The sequence below is a fragment of the Mus caroli genome, unplaced genomic scaffold, assembly GCF_978045245.1.
Source record: "Mus caroli unplaced genomic scaffold, Mus_caroli_1 scaffold_1, whole genome shotgun sequence".
In the NCBI taxonomy this organism is placed as follows: Eukaryota; Metazoa; Chordata; class Mammalia; order Rodentia; family Muridae; genus Mus; species Mus caroli.
Genome location: NW_028227256.1, coordinates 81,273,518 through 81,301,476, shown reverse-complemented (window position 1 = coordinate 81,301,476; position 27,959 = coordinate 81,273,518). Strand labels below are relative to the sequence as shown.

Sequence of the window (27,959 nt, the reverse complement as noted above, 5' to 3'; positions counted from 1 at the left end):
TTAACTAGACTATGACTTTTTTTTTTAATTAGTGGCACAAATGCCCTGAGACAAAGAGGGAGAAGAAGAGATGTGGGAGGTGAATTCTGGAAATGGCATTCTGTATCTAGAATATAAAGATGCAATGGTGGACACATATACTGTGAAATGTATCATGGGGGACTCTTACCAAAGTTTGGGAGCACCAGCGTAATTATAAGAATTCTTCTTTACCATAAAACTCCAAGTGGTCCCAAAGCCACACAACCTTGAAGTTATTTATGTCTCTACTTCTCAGGCAGGGAGGTAGCCCTAGGCAAGTATCTCAGAGTGCCTGATCTCCACTGTCTATAAAATTGGATCTATACTTTCTTTGAAGGGCTAGAACACATATAAGTCATATGTAAGTTTCCTGGAAGATATTAAGCAAGGGGTTTCTCCATGACATGATCAATGTGATGGGAGATAAGACATACTCAAATAATGACTTATCTCCATGGTGAATATATCCCACAAAAATGAATCTTCTTCGAGGAAAATGGTACCCTTTGATCACAACAAGTACAATAAAAGGCCAATTTGGGGCATGAGTGACTCTCCCATAAGTCAAAGGGGAGTGCTTGGTTCTGAGGTCACTGAGTTAGAGGTGTGTGCTGCATTTGAGACAGACCTTGCCTATTTGTGCGTTGGCTTTATTGGTTTCACTGGCTACCAATGGAAGCTTACAGCAGGGCCTTCTGATCCAGTTTCCATGAGGAAAGAGATGGACAGGGGTGCAAGCATTTTGTTCCTAGTTCCTGTTTTGGCTTCTGCCATGGATAAGACTACCTGACACGGCTGATACTCTCCATGCAAGGCTTCCATGACTGTTAAGAATGTTGAAGGGGGCTACAGAAACAAATCAGTAACATGCTTACCATGAAAGCATTATCTTGAGTTGGAGGTCCAGAACCCAAGTCAAAAATCTGGCTTGGTGGCACATGTTGGTGACAGCCCGTCCCTGTACCAAACCCAAGGGTAGATGGCTGCTAAGGAATTGACACTGAGGTTGACCTCTGGTTTGTGTGTGTGTGTGTGTGTGTGTGTGTGTGCACATGCACACATGAGCATCTGTGTTTGTGTGTAACTTGAAGAAGGACAGATTTACTGTGGCTCACTGTTTGAAGGAATGGATAGTCCATAAAAGATATGGTAGCAAGAGTGTGAGGGAGTTGGTCACAAGATCCTTATGGTCATGAAGCAGGGGGTGATGAATGTTGTGTTCAGCGTGCCTTTTCTTATTTACTGTCCAGGCCATCAGCCCACGGAATGGTCTACCCACACTTAAGGTGGGCCTTTCACCTAAATTAAACTACACATTCCCTGCCTTGAAACTCTTTTCCTAGGCAATCCTAACTAGTTGACAGTATTAACTTTAGCAGCAGGTAAAATGAAGTCCAATGTCTTCCATGATGGTTTTATGAGGAGGTGCTGGGGATACCTTTCAGTTTAATAAATACATTGATTCATGAGAGAGATAGAAATAAGTCAAAAGAAACATGTCATACATTTACACCCATACCCAATATACAAATATCTATGCTCCGTAATCATGGTGTGTATGTGACATGGGTTTCTTTATAAATTAAATTGTGCTGGCTTTAAAAAGCAGATTCTGACCTGATCTACAAGATAGAAAATAGAATACTTTTTAAATCCCAATAACTCAGAAAAACAGCACAAGCAAATATTACAAAAGCCTCAAGCAGCAGTAAATTTCTCTTGTTGATTCAGAGCCCACTAGGGCCTGGGCTTTGAAACAAATGGTGGAGTCATTGTGCTGACAAGCCAGATAACTTAAGGGCACTTTATACCGAAGGGGCTCATAGAAGTTAGCCACAGAAAAACTTCCAATTGGAAAAGAGATAAACAGGTTTTTGTTGTTGTTGTTGTTTTTTTTTTTTTTTTTCATATAAGTGGTGTTTAATCTGAATGTACAGTAAAGGCCAAGAAAGGTTCATATTGAAAGCCCAGGGCTGACTGAGGAGTTTCTGTATTTTAAACCCTAGAGCTATCTGCCTCACTGGCCAAAGCTCATTGCTGTAGATCCCTCCTTCCTTCCCTCGCACCCTCCTTTTTCCCCTCCCTCCCCCCTCCCTCCCTCCCTCCTACCCACCCTCCCTCCCTCCTTCTTTCTTTCTCTCCTTCTCTCTTTCCCTCCTTCCTTTCCTCCTGTTTATCTCCCTCCCTCCTTTCCCTCCTGTTTTTTGCTCCCCACTTCTCTTCTAGTCCTTCCCTCCTTTCTTCCCTCTTTCCTTCCCCTTCCCTTTCTTTCTTATTCCCTTCCCCATCCCTCTCTCCGTTCTTTTATCCTTTCTTACCTCACCTATCCTCTTTCCTCCCCTTTCTTCTCCCTCTCCCCCCTAACGCTTTCAATGGCATACATAGTACAATATGGGGCACACATTTCACATCAACTCACAGTTCCAAATCTATTGTATTTTAATTTATCCACAAATGCATCTGAACTCTCTCTCTCTGGAAGTGTATTAGAGGTGATTATTTTGTTTTAGATTGTCACTAATTCCCAGGTCAATGTTTAGCATCACAATTAAGTCAGAGTATAATTAATGAACTCAAATGTCAGAAAAAACATCAACAGTTGTTTGGCTTTTCAATGTCTAAGGCAGAGCTTTCTCCCAGCATGCTTTGTGTGTTCATAAAAATATTAATATGTACCATATGAGTAAATAAAAGAGCTAAACTTTAATGGATCACTTGAGTCAAGTTATCGACTAAAACACCTGCTTTATGCCAAGTATTGATTGTACCACGTGGACATCACACGGTAGGATGCATGGGGCTGAGATGGGGTCACCCCTTGGAAAATGGAAGGTGAAATGTTGCTCCATCAGTAAGTGGCATATATGGAGGAGTATAATGATAGATAAGTAGATATCTACTTGCAAGTCCATGGATAGTCCACATTTGAGTACTCTTCTCTATTTTTTTTAAATTTTATTTATTTTATTTATTTTTTTTAGGTATTTTTCTCATTTACATTTCCAATGCTATCCCAAAAGTCCCCCATACCCACCCTCCTCATTTTTTTTATTGAGTGGAAATTATATAGGAAATTTTAATAACTTACTATATTTAATAACTTACTATATAAGTACTTATCATAATCAGATAGCCCCAATTGTTTCAGACAATGAAAAACATATAATCACTTTTTAAGTTGGGAGATGAGTGTACCTAATGGACAACTTCAAAAGCTTCAGGACAGAATGAAGCCATGGGAGTCATGTGGCTTCAAGGCTTCTGTGATGGTAGACACCCATGTAACACTTCTCGGAAGTAATCATGTGGTTCCAGAGCAAAGCATGGATTTCCTTGTTGGTTGTTCATGGATTCATTCATTTTCTTACACATTGTGACTTAGCCCCTACTGTAAATGGCAATCTTTTGCTAAACACAAATTAATTTAGGGGTAGCACTGGGCTATCCTGAATGTCACTGAAGCAGGCTCAAGAGACCATACCTTTCTTGGATTTCAAGTGACTCTACACTGTTCCATTCTGGGGGCTGCTGTGTCTTTGAGATAAGGCATATTTCTCACATTAAATAATGCTAGAGACTTTCAAGGGATGTGGTCTCTGCCCGTGGAGAGCTGAATGATTTACAGGCTTTTCAACTCCCATTTTGCTTATTCTATCAATAGTTCTTGGGGTTGGCATTCACACATTAACAGTTGCCTTTCCTGTGAGTAGAGCGACCTTCCCACGAGTCTCTAAGACCATTTCAGGAAAGCAACTACAACATGGTTTTGATAGATACATCTTTGCTTAAACAACTACCATATTGTTTTAACAGACATGTTTGTTTAAGTAAAAAGAGTGTGAAATTATTTATTTATGTGGGTTTTGGATGGTTAGAGATCTTGCATACCTTTATAATAAAGAATGTATCCACTGAGAAACAGTTTTAAAGCAGAAAACATAGCCAGATCCACCCAAAGATCTTTAAGACTTTTAATATGTCATCATTTAGTCTGTCATTTCTCAACATGCTTTAAAACTACAAATTACATATTTTTAAGATTTATCTATCTATGTATCTATGCATGTATGTATGTATGTATCTATCTATCTATCTGTATGTATATACATGCATGCATACATATGTACATACATACATTAAATAGAGAAGGAAAATTTAATCAATTTTTATGATTATATTTTTAACTTAAAGATATATTCCTCTTAACATAAAAATACTGTAAATAGGAATTGTTGTTAGCTGTTTAATTGTTCTAAATCTACTGATTCAAACGACTCTCTGTTACTTTAGGTCTTAAGCTGATTAGCTGCAGGTCCTTCCCATTGTGGATTAACAATTCCAAAATAAATATGAGTTTACCTCATAAAAACCCTTCAAGCAGTGGTTTAACACAAATAGTGACTCGAACCTCTATATTAAATTTTTTTATTACACCTTGTGTAGTTTTGTGTCAACTTGGCACAAGCGTGAGTCATTTGGGAAGAGGACTCTCAACCTAGAAAATGGTTTCATAAGACTGGCCTAGAGACCAGACTGTCACTGATGAATGATGTGGGAGGGTCCAGCTCACTATGGGCAGTGCCAATCCTTAGGCAGGTGGTCTAGAGGTGTATAAGAATGCAAGACGAATCAACGTAATCCATGATATAAAAAAACTCAAAGACAAAAACCACATGATCATCTCGTTAGATGCGGAAAAAGCATTTGACAAGATCCAACACCCATTCATGATAAAAGTCTTGGAAAGATCAGGAATTCAAGGCCCATAGCTAAACATGATAAAAGCAATCTACAGCAAACCAGTAGCAACATCAAAGTAAATGGTGAGAAGTTGAAGCAATCCCACTAAAATCAGGGACTAGACAAGGCTGTCCACTCTCTCCATACCTATTCAACATTGTACTTGAAGTCCTAGCCAGAGCAATTCGACAACAAAAGGAGATCAAGGGGATACAAATTGGAAAAGATGAAGTCAAAATATCACTTTTTGCAGATGATATGATAGTATATATAAGTGACCCTAAAAATTCCACCAGAGTACTCCTAAACCTGATAAACAGCTTCGGTGAAGTAGCTGGATATAAAATTAACTCAAACAAGTCAATGGCCTTTCTCTACACAAAGAATAAACAGGCTGAGAAAGAAATTAGGGAAACAACACCCTTCTCAATAGTCACAAATAATATAAAATATCTTGGCGTGAATCTAACTAAGGAAGTGAAAGATCTGTATGATAAAAACTTTAAGTCTCTGAAGAAAGAAATTAAAGAAGATCTCAGAAGATGGAAAGATATCCTATGCTCATGGATTGGCAGGATTAACATTGTAAAAATGGCTATCTTGCCAAAAGCAATCTACAGATTCAATGCAATCCCCATCAAAATTCCAACTCAATTCTTCAACGAATTAGAAATGGCAATCTGCAAATTCATCTGGAAGAACAAAAAACCTAGGATAGCAAAAACTCTTCTCAAGGATAAAAGAACCTCTGGTGGAATCACCATGCCTGACCTAAAGCTTTACTACAGATCAATTGTGATAAAAACTGCATGGTACTGGTATAGTGACAGACAAGTAGACCAATGGAATAGAATTGAAGACCCAGAAATGAACCCACACAGCTATGGTCACTTGATCTTCGACAAGGGAGCTAAAACCATCCAGTGGAAGAAAGAGAGCATTTTCAACAAATGGTGCTGGCACAACTGGTTGTTATCATGTAGAAGAATGCAAATTGATCCATTCCTATCTCCTTGTACTAAGGTCAAATCTAAGTGGATCAAGGAACTTCACGTAAAACCAGAGACAGTGAAACTTATAGAGGAGAAAGTGGGGAAAAGCCTTGAAGATATGGGCACAGGGGAAAAATTACTGAATAGAACAGCAATGGCTTGTGCAGTAAGATCAAGAATTCACAAATGGGACGTCATGAAACTGCAAAGCTTCTGCAAGGCAAAAGATACCGTCAATAAGACAAAAAGACCATCAACAGATTGGGAAAGGATCTTTACCTATCCTAAATCAGATAGGGGTCTAATATCCAATATATGTAAAGAACTCAAGAAGGTGGACTCCAGAAAATCAAATAACCCCATTAAAAATGGGGCTCAGAACTAAACAAAGAATTCTCCCCTGAGGAATACCGAATGGCAGAGAAGCACCTGAAAAAATGTTCAACATCCTTAATCATCAGGGAAATGCAAGTCAAAAAAAACCCTGAGATTCTACCTCACACCAGTCAGAATGTCTAAGATCAAAAATTCAGGTGACAGCAGATGCTGGCGAGGATGTGGAGAAAGAGGAACACTCCTCCATTGTTGGTGGGATTGCAAGCTTGTACAACCACTCTGGACATCTGTCTGGTGGTTCCTTAGAAAACTGGACATAGTACTACAGGAGGATCCAGCAATACCTCTCCTGGGCATATATCCAGAAGATTTCCCAACAGGTAAGAAGGACACATGCTCCACTATGTTCATAGCAGCCCTATTTATAATAGCCAGAAGCTGGAAAGAACCCAGATGCCTCTCAACAGAGGAATGGATACAGAAAATGTGGTACATTTACACAATGGAGTGCTACTCAGCTCTTAAAAAGAATGAATTTATGAAATTCCTAGGCAAATGGATGGACCTGGAGGGCATCATCCTGAGTGAGGTAACACAATCACAAAGGAACTCACACAATGTGTACTCACTGATAAGTGGATATTAGCCCAAAACTTAGGATACCCAAGATATAAGATACAATTTGCTAAACGCATGAAACTAAAGAAGAATGAAGACCAACGTGGGGACACTGTGCCCCTTCTTAGAATTGGGAACAAAACACCCATGGAAGGAGTTACAGAGACAAAGTTTGGATCTGTGATGAAAGAATGGACCATCTAGAGACGGCCATATCCAGGGATCCACCCCATAATCAGCTTTCAAACGCTGACACCATTGCATACACTAGCAAGATTTTGCTGAAAGGTCCCAGATATAGCTGTCTCTTGTGAGACTATGCCGCGGCCTAGCAAACACAGAAGTGGATGCTCACAGTTAGCTATTGGATGGACCACAGGGCTCCCAATGGAGGAGCTAGAGAAAGAACCCAAGGAGCTAAAGGGATCTGCAACCCTATAGGTGGAATAACATTATGAACTAACCAATACCCCAGACCTCTTGACTATAGCTGCATATGTATCAAAAGATGGCCTAGTCGGCCATCACTGGAAAGAGAGGTCCATTGGACTTGCAAATTTTATGTGCCCCAGTACAGGGGAACGACAGGGCCAAAAAAATGGGAATGGGTGGGTAGGGAAGTGGGGGGGAGGGTATGGGGGACTTTTGGGAGAGCATTGGAAATGTAATTGGTGGAAAATACGTAATATAAAATATTAAAAAAAAAAAGAATGCAAGATGAGTCAGCCACTAGGAACTTGGCTTCTACTTGAATTTCTACCTTTAGGTTCCAGCCCTGCCTCCTTTTGTGACAGAGCATTACCTAGAATTTTAAGATGAGATAAGCCCTTTCTTCCCTAATTTGCTTCTTGTTCATGGTGTTTTTATCACAGCAATTGAAACCCTAAGACAGACACATGTACAAATGTGAGATTGTATGTACATTTGTGCCACAGCACATAAGTTGAGGTCAGAGGACACCTTGCAGCAGTCAGTTCTCTCCTTCCACTATGTGACTCCTAAAGATTGAACTCAGTCTGGTTGGGCGCTAATTACCTTACCCATTGAGCCACCCCTGCAGCTTAGTATCTTGAAAATTAGAAAAGGTAAAAACAACAACAAAAACAAACAAACAAAACAAAAAAAAAACAATTTAAAAAAATAAGCCAAAGATATGTATAGGTGACTTCTGAAGAAAAAAAAAGGAATAGTGAATTGGATACATTTTAAAATATATAAACTCTTTAGTATATCAAGGACTATAAGTTAAAATGAAACACAAATCCAAACTCTGTAAGTGTAGAGATGAGCAGTTGCTGGTCCTGGTCTGTTAGTCCTTGAGCATGACCTCAGGACTGGAGGCATGCTCTATGTTTTGAGGTTGCCAGATTTCCCGTGTTGATTTTCATCCCCATGCACTTGCTTGAGGAAGCTGCAGCACTTTCAGTGAGAAATTTAGGTTCAAGGAAGGAGGGGGAAAAAAAGATTTTTATAAGGGAAATTAGGGATTTGGCTGGTATCGCCGGTACAATTCGGTTCCCATTATATTGTTCTTTCTCTGTCTTTACATGTATATGTGGTATGAGTATCTGTGTGTTCACATGGGTACCTATGTGTGTGTGTATGAGCGATGTGCACACACACACACACACACACACACACACACACACACACACACACAAACACACATTTCTGCAAGTATGTGCAGAAGCCTGAAGTTGATATCAGGAATCTTACCCTTCCACTTTAGTCTTTAAGACAGTGTCTCAAACCCAGAATTTGCAGAGGTGGTGAGTCTCTCTAGGCAGCCTGCTGTGCACTCCCCACTTAGGAGATAGGAATTACAGCCTAGCTGCTGTACCCACCCAGCATTTAAGTGAGTTCTGGGTATCAGAATTCTGGGCCTCTTGCTGGCATGGCATGTATTATAGCTGCCAAACCATCTCCCCACCCTACACCCGTTTGTTCTTTTTGCATCCTATTGGCTAGAATTATATTCCAACCCTACTAAGCTTTCACAGCATCACTAATCTCTGAGGGGGAAGGCTAAGGAAAGTAGGAATGGATAATTGCTGCCAGTGATGAGGTCCACAGGGTCAGTGGGGTGTGATTTGTTACCATCCTGCGGATGGGAGACTGTGGATAAGTATAGCTTTAACTCAGTGCTGAGAGGTGGAAATGTTCAGTAGTCAGTCTTCCCTCATCTCTGGGAATGAAGTAGGCTGCTGACCGCAGGTGGCTCCTGAGCCCTTGGAGTGTGAGTGGCTATTGAGACTAAACAATTGGTTTTTCAAAACTATGTTTAACTTTCATTTAAATAGTCCCATGTGGCTACCAGATTGGATCACACAAATTAGATTACTTACTGATCTGAATTATTTTGGAGTATAAGATTGGCATTTGGAGATGTAATCTTTTGTAGTTAAGTGTGTTCTTTGTTTTGTTTTGTTTTAATTTAATTTAATGTTCTACTTACTCACTTTGCATTCCATCCACTGCCCCTTTCCTAGTCACCCCTGCCACAGACCTTCCTCCACTCTCCCTCCCTTTCTCTTCTGACCTCATGGTGGCCACCTGGGTATACCTCCATTCTGGCACTTCAAGTCTCTGTTAGGCTAGGCACTTCCTCTCCCACTGAGGCCAAACAAGGTAGTCCAGCTAGTAGAACATATCCCACATACAGACAACAACTGTTGGGATAGCCTCCGTTCAAGTTGTTCAGGACCCACATGAAGGTCAAGCTATATATATATATATATGCTACATATAAGCCAGGAGGCCTAGGTTGGTGGTGAAAGCCCCAAGGATCCAGGTTAGTTGACTCCATTGGTCTTCCTGTGGAGTTCCTATTCCCTTCAGGGGCTGCAATCCTTCCTCCTATTCTTCCATAAGAATCTTCAAGCTCCATTCACTGTTTGGCTGTGGGTGTCTGTATCTTCCTGCTGGGTGGAGCCTCTCAGAGGACAACGTGCTCCTGTCTGTATGGTTCAGGAGTCTGATGGAGGTAGAACAGAGGCAGTAGGAAAATGGAGCTTTTTAAAACAGTATAATTATAATTTAATTACAATGTTTCGCCCTTCCCCTTTCTTATCCTTACATATATTTCTTCCTAACTCTCCTTCAAACTCTTTTCACTAATTGTTATAGCATGTATATATGTATATAATATATATTCATATGTCTGTATTCCTAAATATAACCTGTTCAATCAGTATAAAGTTACTTGTATGTATATTTTCAGGACTGACCATTGCCACTGAACACCCAGTTGGTGTGCTGTTCCCTGCAAAGGGACCATCTCTCCTGCTCCCAGCTACCCTCAGTTGCCTGTGTTCTCTGTGTAGGATTGTCTCCTTCCAGTTCAGCTTGTTCACTGGTGTCCTTTGTTCAGTTCATGTTTAAGCAATTATGTTGATGAGACTCTATGGCTTTAGCTTCTGTTATTAGTTGGAGGCACAATCTCACAGCAAACTCTTTGATCCTCTGGCTCTTACAGTCTGTCTGCCTCCTCTTCTGCAGTGTTCCCTGAACTTTAAGTGTGGGGGTGTTTTGTCGATGGATCCATTGGGACTGGCTCTACAAATCTGTGTTGTGATTGGTGTGATTTTTTTTTTTTTTGGCAGTGGTCTCCATCTGTTACAAAGAGAGGTTTCCTTGATGAGGGGTGAATGCTACATTTTTTCCTGTGGGCATAAGGACAAATGTTTATAGATTGTTAAGAATTATACTGCTTTAATAAGCTAGTGACCATAGATTCTTCTCTCATCACCACAATTTTGCTAGCACTGAGTAGTTAGCTAGGTTTCCAGTAACAGGTGTGGTCTGCCTCTTGTTGACTGGGTCTTAAGTCCAATTAGAGAGTTGTTGGTCACTGCTTAAGTGTCGGTCCTTTTACTGTACCTGTAGGTTTACTGTGCCATGCTAGTTGTTCATATGGTTCATAGGCATTACTAGTGGGTAGAGTTGTTGGTTCTTATGAAACATATACATTTCCAAGTAGTCTTTCATTTCTTATGTTTTTTAAAATTTGCATTTATCTGTAATTTCTTTACATTTATCTGCTGAAAGCACAAATTTCTAAATTTCTAACTTCTGATCTGTATGGTTCTCTTACAGTTAAGAAAATGTAGCTCCATTACAGGTAAAAAATCTATGTATTATGAGGTCATTGCCTTCTCTAGCACCATTTCAATGCCATTGTAGTGACAATAGACCAAAATGATTCTTACAGGGACCGCTGGCTTCCTCGAGTTCTACTGTTACATAAACCACTAATACAACATCCCCAACCCCGCTTTGTGGGGCAAAAATGGGATCCCATGTCCACTCAGGGCTGCTGGGCGAGGTGGATGCGGGAAATTTGACGGCGTGCATCCCATGAAACCACCAGGAGGGCATCGAGCTGGGGCTGTGAGAAGCCACAGGACGCTGTTCTGGGGATGTGAAAAGGCACAGTCTGGGGTCCCCGTGGAACTGCTGGAGTAGGGCTCTGACTCTCAGGTGCCACAGACACTGCTAGGTACCGCAGAAGAGCTGGTTCTGGGGTCACTGGGCTGCACAGAGACCAGGGAAGAACGGTTATCACTCTCAGACACCCCAGACTCCACTATATGTTGAAGAGTTGAGAACGGGTGGGGACCCTTGGGCCGGGGGCTAAAGAGAAAAGGGTAGGAGGAGAGAGCTCTGGCAGGTTACTGTGGGGATGGGGATGAGGAGAGTCTTAGGCTTGGTTGGGTAGCTTGCTCAGTCAGTGGCTTGGGTTGGCTGGTGGCCATGGCTGGAGCGCAGGGAGGCTGGGGAAGATCTGCTTCATTGCTCCAGCATGGCAGAGCCTGATGTGAAGAGGTGGTCCATGGTTTTAAGGGGTTTATTGTATGTAGAAAGGCAGAGAGAGGGAGAGAGGGGGGAAGGAAGGAGGAGAAAGAGGGAGCGAGGTGAGAATAAGAGCAAGAGGATAAGAGAGGCAAGAGAGAGAGGAGGGTGCAAGCAGCTCCTTTTATCGTGGGCTGGGCCATCTTGGCTGTTGCCAGGTAACTGTGGGGAGGAGCATACCTGGCTGTTACCAGGTAACTGTGGGGGTGGTGTCCAGACAGAATACCAGGAGCTGGGGCATTACTTACATGACTGAAGACCACACACACCTCTCTGTGGGTGGGGGTCAGGGGGCTGTGGGAGGCATCCCTTAGGGTTACTGGGGTTTCAGGCCTATGTTCCACTGGGGACCAAGCTGTCTGTGCACAGCTCATGCCCCAAACCCCTTGAAACGGTCAGAACCTCAAAAACGTGTGGGTTTATTTTGGAGTTGATCTGATTTGATTCTTGGCAAGTTTTATGAGAAAGAAACATGGGAGGAGCTTTGGGAACTTGTAGTGCTGAGAGGCCTTTCCAGCTCTGGTTTCCTCATACACTTGGGTGTTGGTGAGCCGCCTGCCAGTGCTCTTTGGACAGAGTTCCGCTGGAGTGAACATGGCCAAGCTGGAAGGGTCCGGACCTCAGATGTGTTAATGGGAAACATCCCAGGAGCACAGAGGCCTAGCAACTTGGGTGGTGTCACATGAATTTGGGAGGCGTCATGCTGTGCTGAGTTTTGCCAGGGTATATGACAGCAAGTCCTCTTGGCCATCCAAAGTAGACTGTTTTGGTGACTTTTAGGTCCAACCATATATCTCTTGATTTATGTATAATCATTCAGAAATCAGTAATAAAATTTTTAGAGGGGAAATTGTATACTTTTAAAAGCCACTGTTAAACTAATTCTTAAAAAAGAAAATAAGTCCATGGAAAGTGCTTAGCTTTTGACCAGGCCACAGGCCTACGTTGGAAGTGAACATTGCTGTGTAAGTAACAGGGATGAAGGAGCTGATGTACAGTGGGAATTGGTACCATGCCCACCAGTGGGTACCAATACTCATGAATGATTTAAGTCCTTTTTATAAAATGATGGCGCTGTTGGCAGTTATTTATATATTATGTCGACACATGCTTCTGTGTGCCTAAATCATCTCTAGATTATGGATAATTCTAATATATTGATTCATATGATATGTCAGTTGAGCTGCCTATTGCTTCAGGGCATGTGATTTTTCATTTTGCCCATTTAATGAGCCTACAGATAATGTTGGTCTGTATTGGTGAATGAAGGGATGAAGAAATGGCTCAGAGATTAAATAAGAGCTCCTGTCTTTTGGTTTTTTTTTTTTACAGAGGACCCAGGTTTGATTCCCACCATCCCGTGGCAACTCACAACCATCTCTAACTACAGTTATAAGGCATCTTGACACCCTCTTCTGGGCTCTGTAGGCATTGCATGCATATATGCATGTAGTGCATACATGGAGCTGCATATGGGCAAAGCACTCGTACACATAAAATAAATCTTAGAAAACAAAGTTTTTTTTTTTTGTTTTTTCGAGACAGTTTAATAAGGTTTAAGTAAATACTGCATGAACCAAAACCAAAAAACAAACCAAAAACAAAAAAAGTAAATCTTTAAGTAAGTGGGCAATATTTTCCAGAAAAAAAATTCATCTGCCAAATTCTAAACTTAATTCCAAGTTATTTTATTTCTGGGGACAAGCATGAACTGAATGGGAGAATGGCTGTCACCTTGGGTTCTTGTCCTCACAGAAGGAATTGCGTTGTTGAGCTTAGGAAGTGTTTTCTCATTCAGTTTTATAATAGCCCACTGCTCAAAGTTACTCCCATCATACAGATGAGATAGTTAAGGCCTTCAAATCTGCACTTGACCCCTTAGCAGATGAGGATACAACCCAGTGGGAATCTCTAGATTTCTGTCTCCAGATTCCACAGCTGCCCCGCCCTGAGGTTTGTGATCTTTTTCATCTGACTATTAAAACACCACAAAGGAAGAAATGAGAAGTTTCTACAAAGAAGATTCATTAGATCACCACTAGATAAATAATAATGCAAACCAGGGGGTAGAGTTTCATCTGGTATGATCATCAAAGTGTTCAATTCTGTCATGTATTTTAATTGACACATGAGTAACACCACGTTGATAAATCCACAAGGGACATAATAAACATCAGAATACAATGACTGAATATACTTCAAAAATTGAGTGAACCAATAATAAAAGACATGGAAATTAAAATAATAACTAAGTAATATTCATTTTACATGCATCAAAATGAATAATTTAGAAAAATTCTTTAGGTCAGTGCTAGAAAATTATGAGGCCCCTGATGTAGTGACTATGGAATATGCCCTGTCTCTTTGGAAAAGAAAATTTTCAACAGTTATAGGATTCAAGGAATTTCCACACATTTAGGTGCAGCAATTCCACTCTTGGGAATGTGTCTTGAAGCTCTTATTAAAAAGACAACAAGACTCACATATAAGAAAAAGTTCATTAGTATTGGCAATAGTTATAGTGGTGAGAAGCTGGAAACCACTTAAAAGTCCTCAGAGAAGTGACTCAAAAATGACAGGATAATGTGTTTGGGGATTCTGTAGAGAAACATAACTGGTGTGTGTAGATGGGGTGGGGTATAGAGACAGGAGCAGGGGGGAGAAGGAAGGAAAACAGACTGGAATTGAGTGATGTGGTAGTGCAGGAGACCCATAGGCCCAGGAGAGCTGATACTGTGGGTTCCAGTGAGTCCTGACCTGAAGTCAGGTCCAGAAAGTGTGTTCTCTTGAAGATGTTAAGGAGAAAGAACTGTTATTTCTCATTAAGCTTGAATTTTAGCAAGACTTACAACATACTGGATGAGTGTCATCCACCTTGGGAGAGAAAGCAGCTTTATGTAGTTTTCTAGTTCCAGTTTAATGCCATCCAGAAACAACCTTGCAGATCTATACAGTAAGTATCCTTGTCCAGGTATCCGGGTACCCTGTAACTTAGCTGATGAGATACATGAAATTAACCAGCACAGCCTACGTAGCCATTGAGTCAACCATGAAAACGATGTAGTAATGTAAGAATACTCATGGTACCAACTGAGAAAATGAGCCAGGTAAAATGTATTCTCCAAAAGTGTTACCATTAAGAGGAATCACATAAAAATGAAAACGGTGAATGAAATAGAGTGAAAGTTAGCTGCTCACTATAGACACTCATACGTGTGTGTGTGTGTGTGTGTGTGTGTGTGTATGTGATATTTGTGGTAGATGGCAAGGAGTGAGTAGAATTCTGAGTGAAATCTCAGGATCAGGCTGAATGGATGCAGTGGTCCTGAGTGCTGGAAGCTCTCAGGGCTCTTCCTCAAGTAATTCAACTTGGTTTCTAGAGGGACAGATTGTGTACAGAACTGAGAAACTATGCATGAGCACCCAAGGGAGATGATTCACCAACGACATGGGCTTAACATACAACCTTAAGTGGCTCAAAATAAGACAACCAACTGTCACTTTGTTTGGGACTTTGAGGGAGCTGTCAGGATATAAATTCTTCCATTCCTTGAGTTGGGAAAATCCTGGTCAAATTAGAATGAGTTGTTCACCCCATAATCTATGCCAACTGAGATGGATGTTCTTCAAGAGAGGTGAAACATGAGTTAAGAGAGATGCATGTGGTACCGTTTCATAGCAATGCTAAGAGCACGTCAAAAGCTGAGCAGCTAATTCAGTGGAACAGAGTTGGGGATATTGTTTGAAAATATTTTGTAGTAGAAGCAATCATGTGATATTCTGGGGCGGGGGGGGCAGGGGGACTGAGATTTTTTTGCTTTTTTAATTTTTTATTTTAACTTCCTTTCTTTATCTTAAAGAAAAAAAAACAGTTACCCAAATACCGGCAAATAAGCCTCTGGTGAAAACATTGACAGTTTTAATCTAAATGCCTTCCTTATTGAGTGTCCCAATTACTGTTTTATTTATTTGGTTTTAATTTTATGCCAAGGGGAGTACAAACCTATAATAACACCTCATTAATTTGCATTAATGGGGTGGTAGAGTTCGGATGGGTATGTGAGAGCATGCTGTTTAAACACACACAATGCTAATACATCTGGGGCCTTAGAAAATACTCCTGTCACTGGAATGGAGCCCACTGAGCTCTGAAGTCACTTCTTTTCCCTGCTGGGCCCTGGCCACTCCCACCTCCTGGAGTTGGTCTTCCACCACCAAAAATTTCTGGGTGCTGCCTTTCAACTGCATTGCTTATTGGTTCACTAGAGAGCAGGGTCTGTTAATGTTCAGGTGGCCAACCTGTGTGGAGTTGGATCCAACCTCTAGCTCTCTGTGACTTCTCCTTCTGTGAAGAAGAAAAACGGTGTTTGTGAGTCAAGAAGTCCCCAAGCGTTCCTGTGTCTGAGACTCTCTCCTGGTCCTGTGTCTCAGTTAACTCTGTATAAAATGGGTTTTGGCATCACAGAGTTTGAATGCAATTCTATGTAGATTTCTGAAAACTGCATACATGCCGCATGTTTATTATCATTCTCCTTTGTCATATGTTTATTATTTATGGCACTCATATCTGTTCTATCACCACTCCCTAATCTAGTCACCTGTCTGCCTATCATTTATCTATCATCTGTCAATTATCCATCTATTATCTATCTATCTATCTATCTATCTATCTATCTATCTATCTATCTACCTACTATCTATCTATCTATCTATCTATCTATCTATCTATCTATCTATCATCTGTCTACCTATCTATCTAACCATCCATACATCTATCTCATCTATATATTCATCTATACACCTATTTAAGTATGTATTGACCTATGTAGCTACTATGTATCTACCCATGTGTCTACCTGTGTGTCTATTTATCACATATCTGTCTATCTGTCTATCATTTGCCTATCTACTTATTTACTTAGGAAACAAACATGGAGATGTTTTTGTTCAAGTGCAAGGATTTTATAAAAGCATCTATAAAAATCTGTGTCACGGTCTTTGTCCTCATTTATATAGGACTGTTTAGTACCAGCACCTGCTATACTCTAGCCACTGTTTCAGACCTCCTCTTTGGACCACTGAAAATGAGTTAGTACTTCATTGGGGGAGAACTATAATCATCATTTGGTGAAAACAAAGAGCTGTTGTAGACAGGATAGATTTGGGGCTGTATGGCAGTGATAACCCGCAGTTGTTTGCAGTGAGGCCAGATCCGGTAGGGCATCCTTAGCAGAGCAAATAGCATAGTAAAGAGCTTTGTGGAGAGGAAGACATGCTTCGAGAATGGGCTGGTTTCATGGGGCTGGGAGTGCATGATAAGAAGGGATGATACCCCTGCACAAGAACAAGGACCATGCCCACAACGACCTTGGAGTGCTGTGATGAGCAGACTTTCTTTAAAAACAAATTATTTTTAATTATGGCTTCTCTGTGGGTGTCTTGTGGGGGTGTATGCACCTGAGTGCAGGTCCCTGTAGAAGTTGGAGATATCAGATCCCATGGAGCTGGGGTTCTAGGCAGCAGTGAGTGCCGGGAGTTGAGCTCTAGTTCTCTGCAATAGGAACTCTTTAGAGCTTAGGCATCTCTGTAGCCCTAACTGAGCAGATTTCCTGATGGTGATGGGAAGCTATTGCAAAGACCTGAACAAGTGAAGTCTCAATGAGTCAGTCTGTGCAAAGCCTGGACATAGCTCAGGAGTCTCGTGTTTGGTATTTTTAAGTTAAGCTTTCAGAGGTCTTGTGGGTTAAGATATGTCATCCTGGTTCCTCTCAACAACTACTGACCATATCCTAGCCATGACCATCTTAAGAGGGGCCTTGTGTGTTCATTGGCTTCCTTCCTATCTCCAGATGGAGCTTCCTCTTTCCCCACCCCTCTAATTCTCTGACCCCAGAGAGATCGACAAATCTCATTCACTTCAGAGCCGGGGCCAAAGAATGGGATTATTTCTGAGTGTACTCACTTGATGCTGTTGTCTCTCCAGCAAGGCACTATCACTAATTACAGCAAAACAAACAACACAAATCCTCAACAGCTGAGCTTCATGTTTTCAAAGACTCGTAAACCTCATCAGCATAAAATAAATTAAGCTTGGCACTTACCTAGCGCACACATCCATTCCACTGGCTCTTTCCCTACCACATTCCTGTTTGTGAGGCCCCTGCTGCATTACTGTCTGCATTGCATCCTGCAGAGTTGTCCCTGGCTCTGGTCTAGACTGCCTCATGTGCCCTGGAAGAAACCAGTGCCATCCTTAATTGGCTGATTCAGCCAAGAGGCTGATGGGAAGGAAAGGACATTTGTGGCCAACCTTTCCCACAGCTTGGAATATAAAGCTCAGGGCTGACCTGTAATACAGTGATTGGCTTTAGCTTTTTTCTGCTTTTTAAGTGCTAGTGATTGGACCCAAGGTCCTCTGAATGCCAAATGTCTAACCATGCTGTCTCCCACCTGGTTATATCCCTGGTCTCCTCATTTATCTACTCAAAAGCAGAATCTAGGTTACTGTGCTGGTGTACGCCTGTAATCCTGGCACTTAGGAGACTAAGATGGGGGACAGTCATGAGGACAGCCTGTGATAAATAGAGTAGCCCATGAGAGTATATGTATTTGTATGAAAAAACAAAACGTTTTCTCGAGACCTATAGAGTCTGCTCAAATTATATTCTAATAGAGAGTTCTAAGTGAAGACAAGACAAAACAAACCAAAAACCAGTTGCATGTGTTTTTAAAAATCTTCCCTCCTTGAAGAGGTTTTTCTTTTGAATGAGAGAGCTTGAAGGTTCCCTTTCCGGGGAAAGTTAAAGGGAAATGACAGTGAAAACGTCCTTTGTGACTTTGGGTTTTGAGCATCAGTTCCCTTGTCTGAAAAGCATGACATGCTAAGGTTCCGTGAGAACACAGTTTAGGAATTAACAGCAGAATAGACCAGATGGCTCACGGGGTGAAGTTTTGGCCACACAAGCCTGATGACCTGGGTTTGAATCCCCTGATCCTCATGAGATCCTGATGCAGTAGTGTAAGTGTCCTACCTAGAGATGGGAGGTCATGAGAGGAGGCTCAGAAAGGTCTGGGGTCAGCTACCCTGGCTTATGCAGCCATGAAGGGACCTTGTCAAGCTGGAAAGGTAATAAACAACTCTTAAGGTTGTCTTCTCTCCAGGCTTGTGCTATACACTTAGCCATATCTCTATCTCTTCCATCATTTTTTTGATCTTTCCTGCGCTACCTGCAGTCATCTGGATGCTGGCTATCATGGTATGGTATGTTAACTTTTCTTTGGCCACTATCTCTGTTGCCCCTCACATCATAGTTTTGGGAGGCAAAGACAAAAGAACTCAATGGTGTCCAGCAATGTGGTTAATGATGTGGTGCTAGGTACATAGACTGGCACTGTCTACTAGGGTCTCTGACAAGAAACTAGGCAAGTATCTGTTCCTTCCATGTATCCACCAATAGCACCATTGCTTGACCTGTTGAAGGAACATCCCTGCAAGGATCGTACTTGCCACTAGACATTATTCAAAGCTATCCTTCTAGTTTGTTTTGCTAGTTAGTTTGGGAGCCTGCAATTATGATCATAAGCCCTTTTTGGAACCCACATGCCGAGCTTTCAAGACTGAAATGAGATGGGTCACCGAGGAAGACATCCTGTTCCATAGGAACTGTGCTGTCTTCTTTCTGGTAGTCAGTGATTTCCAAGCCAGGTCCAGCAGAGATAATACAGGTGCCCCAGTACTTTGATGGCAAAAGGATTTTTTATTACTTAGAAAACATAACAAGATTGTGCTCCAGATGTCTGACTGTGTCAGTGATTGCATTTTAGCACATTGGTGAGTGACCAGTACATTGATTGGAGATCTATGTGTATATTTATATCTATTATTTTCTGGCTTCACAATACAATTTCTACTGCCATGTCTGTGCACACATTTGGGCTTTATGATATAATGTGGACCTCATCAAAGCTTAGCTTTGTACAATGAGACTTTGAGTTCAAGCCCAGTCCTGTCTATATACAGAGTTTCCTGGGAACACCCCATTGATATTTTTGTCAGCTCTCAGGTGTCTACAAGGAAGACCCCAAAGTACCTATGAGGCCCAGACTTTGCTCATGGTCATGAGAATTGTCATGTTATAGACAGGTACTATGACACTTGCTCATAATCCCAGACTGGGGGAGTTGGAGGTAGGAGGATCATAAATTCAAGGACAGCCTGAACTGTATAGTAAGTTCAAGGACAACCAGGATTATATAGTCAGACTCTTCTCAATAAATAAACAGTTGAACATAATAAAAGCCAAATGGAAACAGGAACATTCTGGATTCTACTACATTGAATTGAATAATCATTTAAAACTTTTAAAAATGGAATTATAATGAACACTACTGAAATACAAATGATACAATAGGGAAAATACACTGCAAAACATTTGACAAGCTAACCATCTACTTTATTAATATACAATTTTACAGCCACTATGGAAAAGACAAGCAAGGCCCAAATAAATAGTCAGAGAGAGAAAGTGTAAGCTTGCAGTAAACATGCTAAAAGATGTGTTGCTTCATTTGATTTAAGGACTAGGTTCTAGTTAGCTTTAACTCTCAACTTGTCACAACCTAGAATCACATGAGAAGAGAGTTTCAGTTGGATTGACTAGATCAAAATGACCTGTGGCATGTCTGTCTTATTAATTGATAGAGGAGAGCCCAGCCCACTCTGGGTGGTACTAATCCCTAAGCAGGTAGTCCTGAGCATTCAGTAAGCCTGCTCACCACCCAGCGGAATGGCATTTTCTGTGATTCCTGCTGTGCTTCTTTGGTGTGAAGCAAGCTCCTTGATAAAAAAAAAATACTATATGGAGTAACAAGCAGGCAGCATGGGTTCTTTTAACCGTGGATGTGATATGACTATCTATTCGAGTTCCTGCCTGGACTTCCTTCAGATGATGGCCAGTAACCTGGAATTGAAAGCAAAACAAACATTTTCCTTCCTTGAGTTACTTTTGGTTAGGGTGTTTGTTACAGCAACAGAAACAAGACAAGAACAAACTAGAAAATACAACAATAGTGAAAATGTGAATCTTCCACCCTGCCACTGCCCATTCAATTATATATCTCTACCACCGAAGCCCTGGGATCTCCAATGGCTGCTATAGCTGCTTAGGTTTTATATGGGTGTTATGGGTCCAATCACTAGTCCTCATACTCATGGAGCCAGTGCTTTATCCACTAAGACATCTCTCCAGCCTTCTCACCATTTCCCCCCACCATGACCAAGTATATATTCAAGTGATAAGAAGAATTTAAAATTGTCAATATGATTGTGGTATTTAATGATTAATTCATTGACATATATATATATATATTATCAACAGTCCTTGGCCAGCTTAAAGAAGTCACAAACTGCAATGATATATGCTATGTTTTTAATCGACGCAGTTCATGTATGTCTAGACCTAGTTAGCAGCACGTATTTATCCTATTAAGGGTAGGGATTAGAATGAAAATGTAATGTTTACCCTGGAGAGAGCCAGGAGTGTGTGTCTGGTAGAAGTTTGGAGAATGAGCTGCCATAGACGAGACGATGTGGTCAGCATGTTACTGAGAAGCTGATTGGGGGAAGCATTGTGAGCAGAGTGTTTTTTCTTGCAAAGGGCCTGGAGGCTGACTCAACACTTCCTCTGCCTTTCTGGGCTCTGTGTTTTGCCTCTGTATTTGGCTCAGATACTCTGAATTCAATTTCCCTAATTGAAAAAAGCCAGTGCTTAAGTCAGATGGATGGTGTGGATAGACATATTCCTTGAGAGAAATGTCGCTCAAAAGAACCAGAGATCCTGTTGGGGTTGAATGAGGTTATGACTATGTGGTTGATCAGGCATGTAAGGAAGGTTTAGGGGTGCCCCAGTGTGTTGGGATCATGATCTATTCAGATACTTTGGAAGTCTGCTTTTGATCTGTGAATTGACTCAATAGGTTCAATTTACTTGCTCACTATTTCCAAGTTAGTTTAGTCATGAAACCCAGGTTGGAGTTAACCTACCCTGTAACGTGGGTATTCTTGCTTTTCCTTTGTGCATTTTGGAGCATTTAATGAACCACAGAGAATAGCAGTATTCCTGTCTCTTGGCATCCCTATTCTTTATTGCTGGCGACAAAGGGGATCGTATTTGGGCAGAGAGTTTCAAGAATGAGTTCAGGAGCTCAAGGTCCTGAGACAGGGTTAGGTGGATGTGAATTTTGTGGTGGGAAGGGCTCATACACAGGATAGGGATGGGGGTGGAAGTCTTTCCCTCTGATTCTCTTCTGCATTTGCCTTGCTGTGCTTTGTGGTAATGACAGTTTCCTCATTTGTTAGATGGGATAATGTTATCTCTCACTGGGTCAGGTGGTGAGTAAATGAAGAACCAACCATGTAAACACTCAGCAGGGTTTCCAGATGGTCAGCACTTCATCCTGTGGTGCAGATATTCAGAAGGCAGTAGCACCTCCTAAGTACAACAAAACCCTCGAGGACTCTGGGGGTGGGGAGGGAGCTTCAGTCTGTCTTTCTGTCTCATTCCTACTGGCAATTTTGCATAGCTATCATTGTGTGGAAATAACAATGTGAAATAGAACATCAGAGAAAACCCCTGATCAAACTTAGACCACCTCTTTGGCCCCAAGTAGAACACAGAGATTTACCTTGGGCTTGGCCTTGTTTCCTAGTGAAATTCTTAAGGTTTTATTCTTTCTAGTGTATAAGATTCTGGGATAACTTTATTTTTGTGGGAGGGGAAAAAGGAAAAAAAACATTTTGCAGTGTATGAAAGCTGTATCCTCTGTGACAGAACATTGCTTCATTTTTCAAGTGAACTTCAAAAAGTTGTACTTTGAAAGGGAATTATAAATTTCTCTTGAACTTTTAGACTCTTAACCTTAGGGCACAGAGGCAATTCTCTCAAACACAACTCAGGAGCACAGTATTGTAACATAAAAAGAAACCAAATAGGTAGCGGTCTCAACTGGGCATTTCTTCATTTTCTGCCCTACATCTCCCAAAGCACAAATTCCATGGAAAAGAGACCATAATAGAGAGCCAGCTTAAAAAGAAACTGAGCAGGTCTGGATTTGTTACATAGCAAATCAGTCTAATGCATTCTTGATTTGTGAAATTGTAAAATTAAAATTGATTCCAGAAGAGTGAGTTTGAGATACGCTACCATTCTCATTCATTAGAGAAGTCGACAGCGTTGTGTCCAACTTCCAGTTCAGAAAGAAATTCACCAATTTAGAATAAAATTCTGATTTAGCAAAATCACTAAAGGGCTGGAGATGCAGTTCAGTGGTAGAACATTTGCCCATCATGGACAAAGCCTTGATATTGGGGGACAATTGCTGATTGTATCCAACATTATTACCCAAGCTCCATTGACAGATATGTATAAAGCTGCATTAGGCTGCTTTTTGCTGGAAAAGTTGTTTTTCTGATAACTTCCTTCATGCAGAACACTATCAATGTGTGCCCAGAAGCCAGTGAGGTCATCTGTCATCCAAATGGTTCCACAAAGCCCAGGAATCATTCTATGGGGGTGATATGTGAGAAGTTGCCCTCTGCATGTAAAATTACTTTGGCTTTGGGACAGAGAATAATACACTTCCTAATAGCTTATGAGAACATTCCTAAGCCTTGTCTAATTTGTGTTCACATGAGTAACAGTCATGATCAACCAACTCCCAAATCTTGCTTCTACTGTTCAAGAAAGTCACAAACATAAATATTTTTTTTCACACACAATAAACAACTGAAGATTTAGCATTTTGAAAGATCACATGTGTAGTTAGATCAGTGTTGCTGGCACAGTGTGTGTCCATAAATGGGTGATGGTAGAGGAAGATTGACAATGGATGACACAGAGCTTTCATTTCTCAATAGCTTGCTGGAGACATTCCTGTCATTTTAAGCAACTCTTTCCTGCTCAGCTTTTTCATTTGTGGGTGACTTCTTTCTCTCAAGCCAGCTTCCTGTATTTCTTCACACATTTCTTTGTACATTTTCTTTTCTGTAATCCTTTTACTCTTCAATTTCCTTCTCCCACTTTTAGGAGAGTATAGTACATTACCACGAGAAATAATTTTTTTTTCATTATAAGGCCCATTTTATTTGAAAAGGGATTTTAGAAAACACTGGTTAATGTGATTTTTCAGCAGTGCCTGGATACAGCCACAGAAAGCTTGATTAAAATTTAATTAAAGTAGACTTAATTAAATCCTATTGGGTAAAGCAAATGGAAAGTAATTAACCCTCCTTAACTATTTCTACCAATCCTCTGCTCAGCCTTTAGGTGTCTCCCCTGGAGGGAACTGCTGTTGGGAGCAGATACCCAAGTGTGTCTGGAGGGATGGATCTGTTCCCTGATTCCACAGTTCACTGGTGACCACTACATCATATCTGAAGCATGGTAATTAGTCATTTTCCCAACAAAATATCATCACCAGAAAAGAGAGGGAAACAAAAGAGTTACCTTCTTTGAACTTTATATGATTGAACAAAGTGTTGTGACACCTCCTACCTCTCCCCAGCATATTTCTCTTTATCTAGGGTGACACTCTTATATATTTCTATGTTCTCACCAGTTTTTTTCTAAGTTCAGATATTTCTGTTCTGATACCAAACATTTGTGGAGGGCATTTGAAGTAGAAAGAAAGGCAGGAAGTAAAAATGTAGGGTGTATGTCCATGTGAAATTGTCCTCTCCATTTTTGGAGGGGAGACAGCTTGTGATTTTGAACCTGATAGTTATGTGGGATGCTTTTCAGAATGTTCATTCCTTTTCTTGTGTAGGGAATCTTTTCTGGCAGCTTCTTACCAGTCTGAACTTGAGCATCTTATGAGCATTCTCGATGACTGTTACTTCTACTGCTAAGTAATCAGTGTTCAGCAAGCCCATATTACTGAGCAGGCATGGGGAAATACTCCAGTCAGTAGTAAAGATACATTTCTCTAGGAGAGAAAAATGAGGACCCTTCCACTTTTCACTGGAAGTAAAGGGAGCTCCAAGGTGATGAAAGTGATTAAAGATGCTGTCTCAAACCCCAGGCTGGCTGGCTATCTTATCTATCTATCTATCTATCTATCTATCTATCTATCTATCTATCTATCTATCTATCTATCTATCTACCTATCTATCTATCTATGGATGGCAGGTCAGTCTAAGTTGTTGTAATTAATAGGCTCTAAGATATAACATAAAATATAAAATGAAACATTTCCAATCCTTTAGAGGCCAATTTTTCAAGTCACAATCCAAAGCTGGATTGGCAGTGACTTTCTTCTGTGTGGTGATCAGGTGACCCAGGTCTCCCTGTCATGGTGGTCCCTACCCCAAACCCTGTGGTCTCATGAGTGAATTGTTTGCACAGGCAAAACAACTTTTTCTTGTTGGTACTGATATTTCCTTAACATTTTAAAATCTTTGTTCCCAGTAGAAATGTCATTCTTTGCTATTGTTCTTTTAACATAGGCTCTTGTATAGCTCATGTTGGCCACAAACAGTGGAGTTGAGCTAGCCCTGAACTCTTCATTTTCTTCCCTTCACTTTACAAGTTCTGGGATAATAAGTATCTACTACCAAGTCTGGCATATGTTCTTTATGGTTTTATTCCTCTGTCTAGAACTCAGTCATTGGCTCATGCCTAATTTCAGATGGTGGGGAAATATAATCTATCTTTGTTCCCAGTAAGGAGGAAATGGATTTGGGGGACCAGCCAGCATCTCGGCCTTAGATACCTTCTAAGGTAGGGTACATATTGACTGGCCAGCAGGCCACACTTGCCTTACCATGCATTTCATTTGGCCAGTACAGTGATTGTAGAATGTTTTCTTTAAATGTCAGAAAGCACGTAAAGAACAGGAGATTTCATATCATATGTCATTTTCTTAGATGTGGCCTTCAAATCTTGAGAGATGGACAGCCCCCATCCTTATTCTTGTTCGGCACTGTTGTCTAAAACTGATTAGAACCTCTGACATAGAGGGCCAAGCGGCCTCTCATCTCTCCTCGAAATCCTTATTCAAACCTTGCTTTCACCTCTCACTTCTATGCATGAAAGCCAGATATCAACTTTATTTCCAAAACAATGCTGCTTAAACCAGATGCCTTCTCTCATCTCTACTGTGTGATCTTACTTGAGGACTGAAACCAAATGTTGTGGGTCACAGCCCATTGCCACCAGTCTCTCCTTCTCCTGTACTCTCTTATGACTTTGTAGGAGTGAAAGGCACATTAACTCTGACAGAGACACTGAAGAATAATACCATTCTTGCTCTTTAGAATGTGTTTCAGTGAGTTTATAAAATCATAAATGTTATTAGAAGGAAGGAAGACAAGAAGGTGAGGCAGGAGACGAAGAAGAAAATGCATGCTATTCTTACAGAGTAAAGCTTTGGAGTCTCTGCTTAAAATCTGGGATGCCTTCTGTATGTATATGTTTTATAAGATCTATTATATCACAAGAGCAAATGGGATCTCAGTCCTCTAGAACCAGAGGGCAGGGAGTGGGGTATTTATGGGTTTTCTTGTTTTTGTTGTTGTTGTTTTGTTTTGTTTTTGGAAGTTGTTACTTAGTTTTCTTATACAGGCAAGGTGAACCTTGTGAAGGCCCCCAGATGAAAGTGGGTAACAAAGGTAAACTGAGAGAACAGAACAAGAAGCCTGTTCCTTGTAACCCAGGAAGCCCAGGAAGCTTCTGTACCAAGCATGACCTGACCCATCTCCCTCCCCTTCTGCCCCCCTGTGTGTTTCTGGGCACTTGTTCTTGAACAGTACAATGGGGTGTTATAGAATACAGGAGTCTCTGAGGAAGTCCTTGAATGAACTCAGACACTGAACTTACAGATAGAAAAATCTCTCTTTTACTATAGAGATTTGGACAGAATTATTAGATAGTTCCTCAGGAAGAGAAGATGATGGAGAAGGAGATAGAGAGGAGGGGAGGGAGGGAAAGGGATGTGAGGGAGAGAGAGAATTAGAGAAGGGGGAGAGAGAAAAAGAGGGAAAGAAACCCTTACCCCCAGAAGTGTATACCTTGCAATGTATACCTAGAGTTATAAGCAGCATGTTGAACTGAGGGTAGTCACTGTGACTTAGTCCCTCATATTGTGTATAGGAACAGAGACTATACAGCACAATTTGTTCTTTATCAAACACATTGTGATATCCCATCAGGCAAGAAGAATCACACTGGTCACAAGTACCATTTAATGAGAGGTATCTGAGACACATTGACATGTGGTGCTTTTGGATCTTTGCCCAGGAAGTATCTAAAGATATAAAGTGCTGAGGCTGTAGCCCAACCAACTCTGTGAGGATCTGTGCTAGCCATGCAGCGGGATCTGGACTTTCAACAAATGAGTCTTATACATGTAGCTTGCAGCACATCGACAAGAGCATCTGAGAACCTCTGGCCTAAGACCTTTGCCCAAAAAGGAATAGCTAATAAAAAAACTTTCAGTAGGGGAAGCAAAACTTAACTGAAGCAACAGCAGCTTTGGTGTCATGCTTAAAGAGGCTCAAACCATTGATCAATCAAGCCACCATCACAACAAGGTCTTCTCCACCTTGCTTTCTGAGGTGTAATCTGGGGAGGGCAGCATCCAATGACCTGAAAGATATGACTTGATAGACATTCAGAGCATCATGTGCCACCCATAGGCTACTGACCCACAATGGGTTTCAGCAGAGTCCCTTAGTGATTCACATGTACATAAAGACAGAGGGTCACTGTCTTTCACATCCACTGTTGGAGGGCAGGCATTTTCTAAAGAGATACATCATCTCAGAAGCACATTTTCTGTAAATATGAATGGATGGAGTGCTGTCCAACAGAGCACAGACCTGGGGCTAGTTGAGCAGAAGGTCTGTAGGTAGGAAAGTTGTACCAATCCATCAAATAGTCTGTGAGCTGCTTGCTTTTGTAGGCCTATCAATAGTAATTTCACTTAGGATGTCAGGGATAAAGAGCTACAAAAGAATCCATTTAGACTGGACCATAAAAACACAATAGACCACTTCTCATAGATGGAATCTTGTCCAATGCCTTTTTGATGATGAAGAAACGTATCTTTCAAAATCTCTGGGTGGGAGGAGGTGACTTATAAGTTGGATTTAAAAGAATCACCAGATCATGCAGTCTGTTTAACTCAAATAAGCTTTTATACCCTGTATGTATTCCTCGTCACTCACATCCTCTCCTAATAACTGTGAGGTGGTCTTTAATGAGTGTTGCAACACTAACAAATATGTTAGCAATTGACTGTCATAGTTGCTAGCATCCTTCATCTTTCTTTTATTTACATGGGAGTGCTACTTCTCTGTAAGCAAGACTTGCTGATTGGCTTTTAGGAAAATTCCCAAGAGTCCAA

General features: G+C 41.0%; 1 protein-coding gene across 3 annotated transcripts in view; it reads left to right on the top strand.

Annotated features, from left to right (window-relative positions):
• Window positions 1–27,959, top strand: part of Pid1 (phosphotyrosine interaction domain containing 1) — a 298,268-nt gene that overhangs the window by 105,364 nt on the left and 164,945 nt on the right. Inside the window, exon 1 of one of the 3 annotated variants that reach the window (XM_029476816.2) lies at window positions 23,853–23,998. The exons of the other annotated variants lie outside the window; for them this stretch is intronic. Within the exon in view, the coding sequence (XP_029332676.1) occupies window positions 23,996–23,998 (3 nt within the window). The 5' untranslated portion in view covers window positions 23,853–23,995. Of the gene's footprint in view, window positions 1–23,852; window positions 23,999–27,959 lie in introns of those variants that run through there. 3 annotated transcript variants of the gene reach the window in all.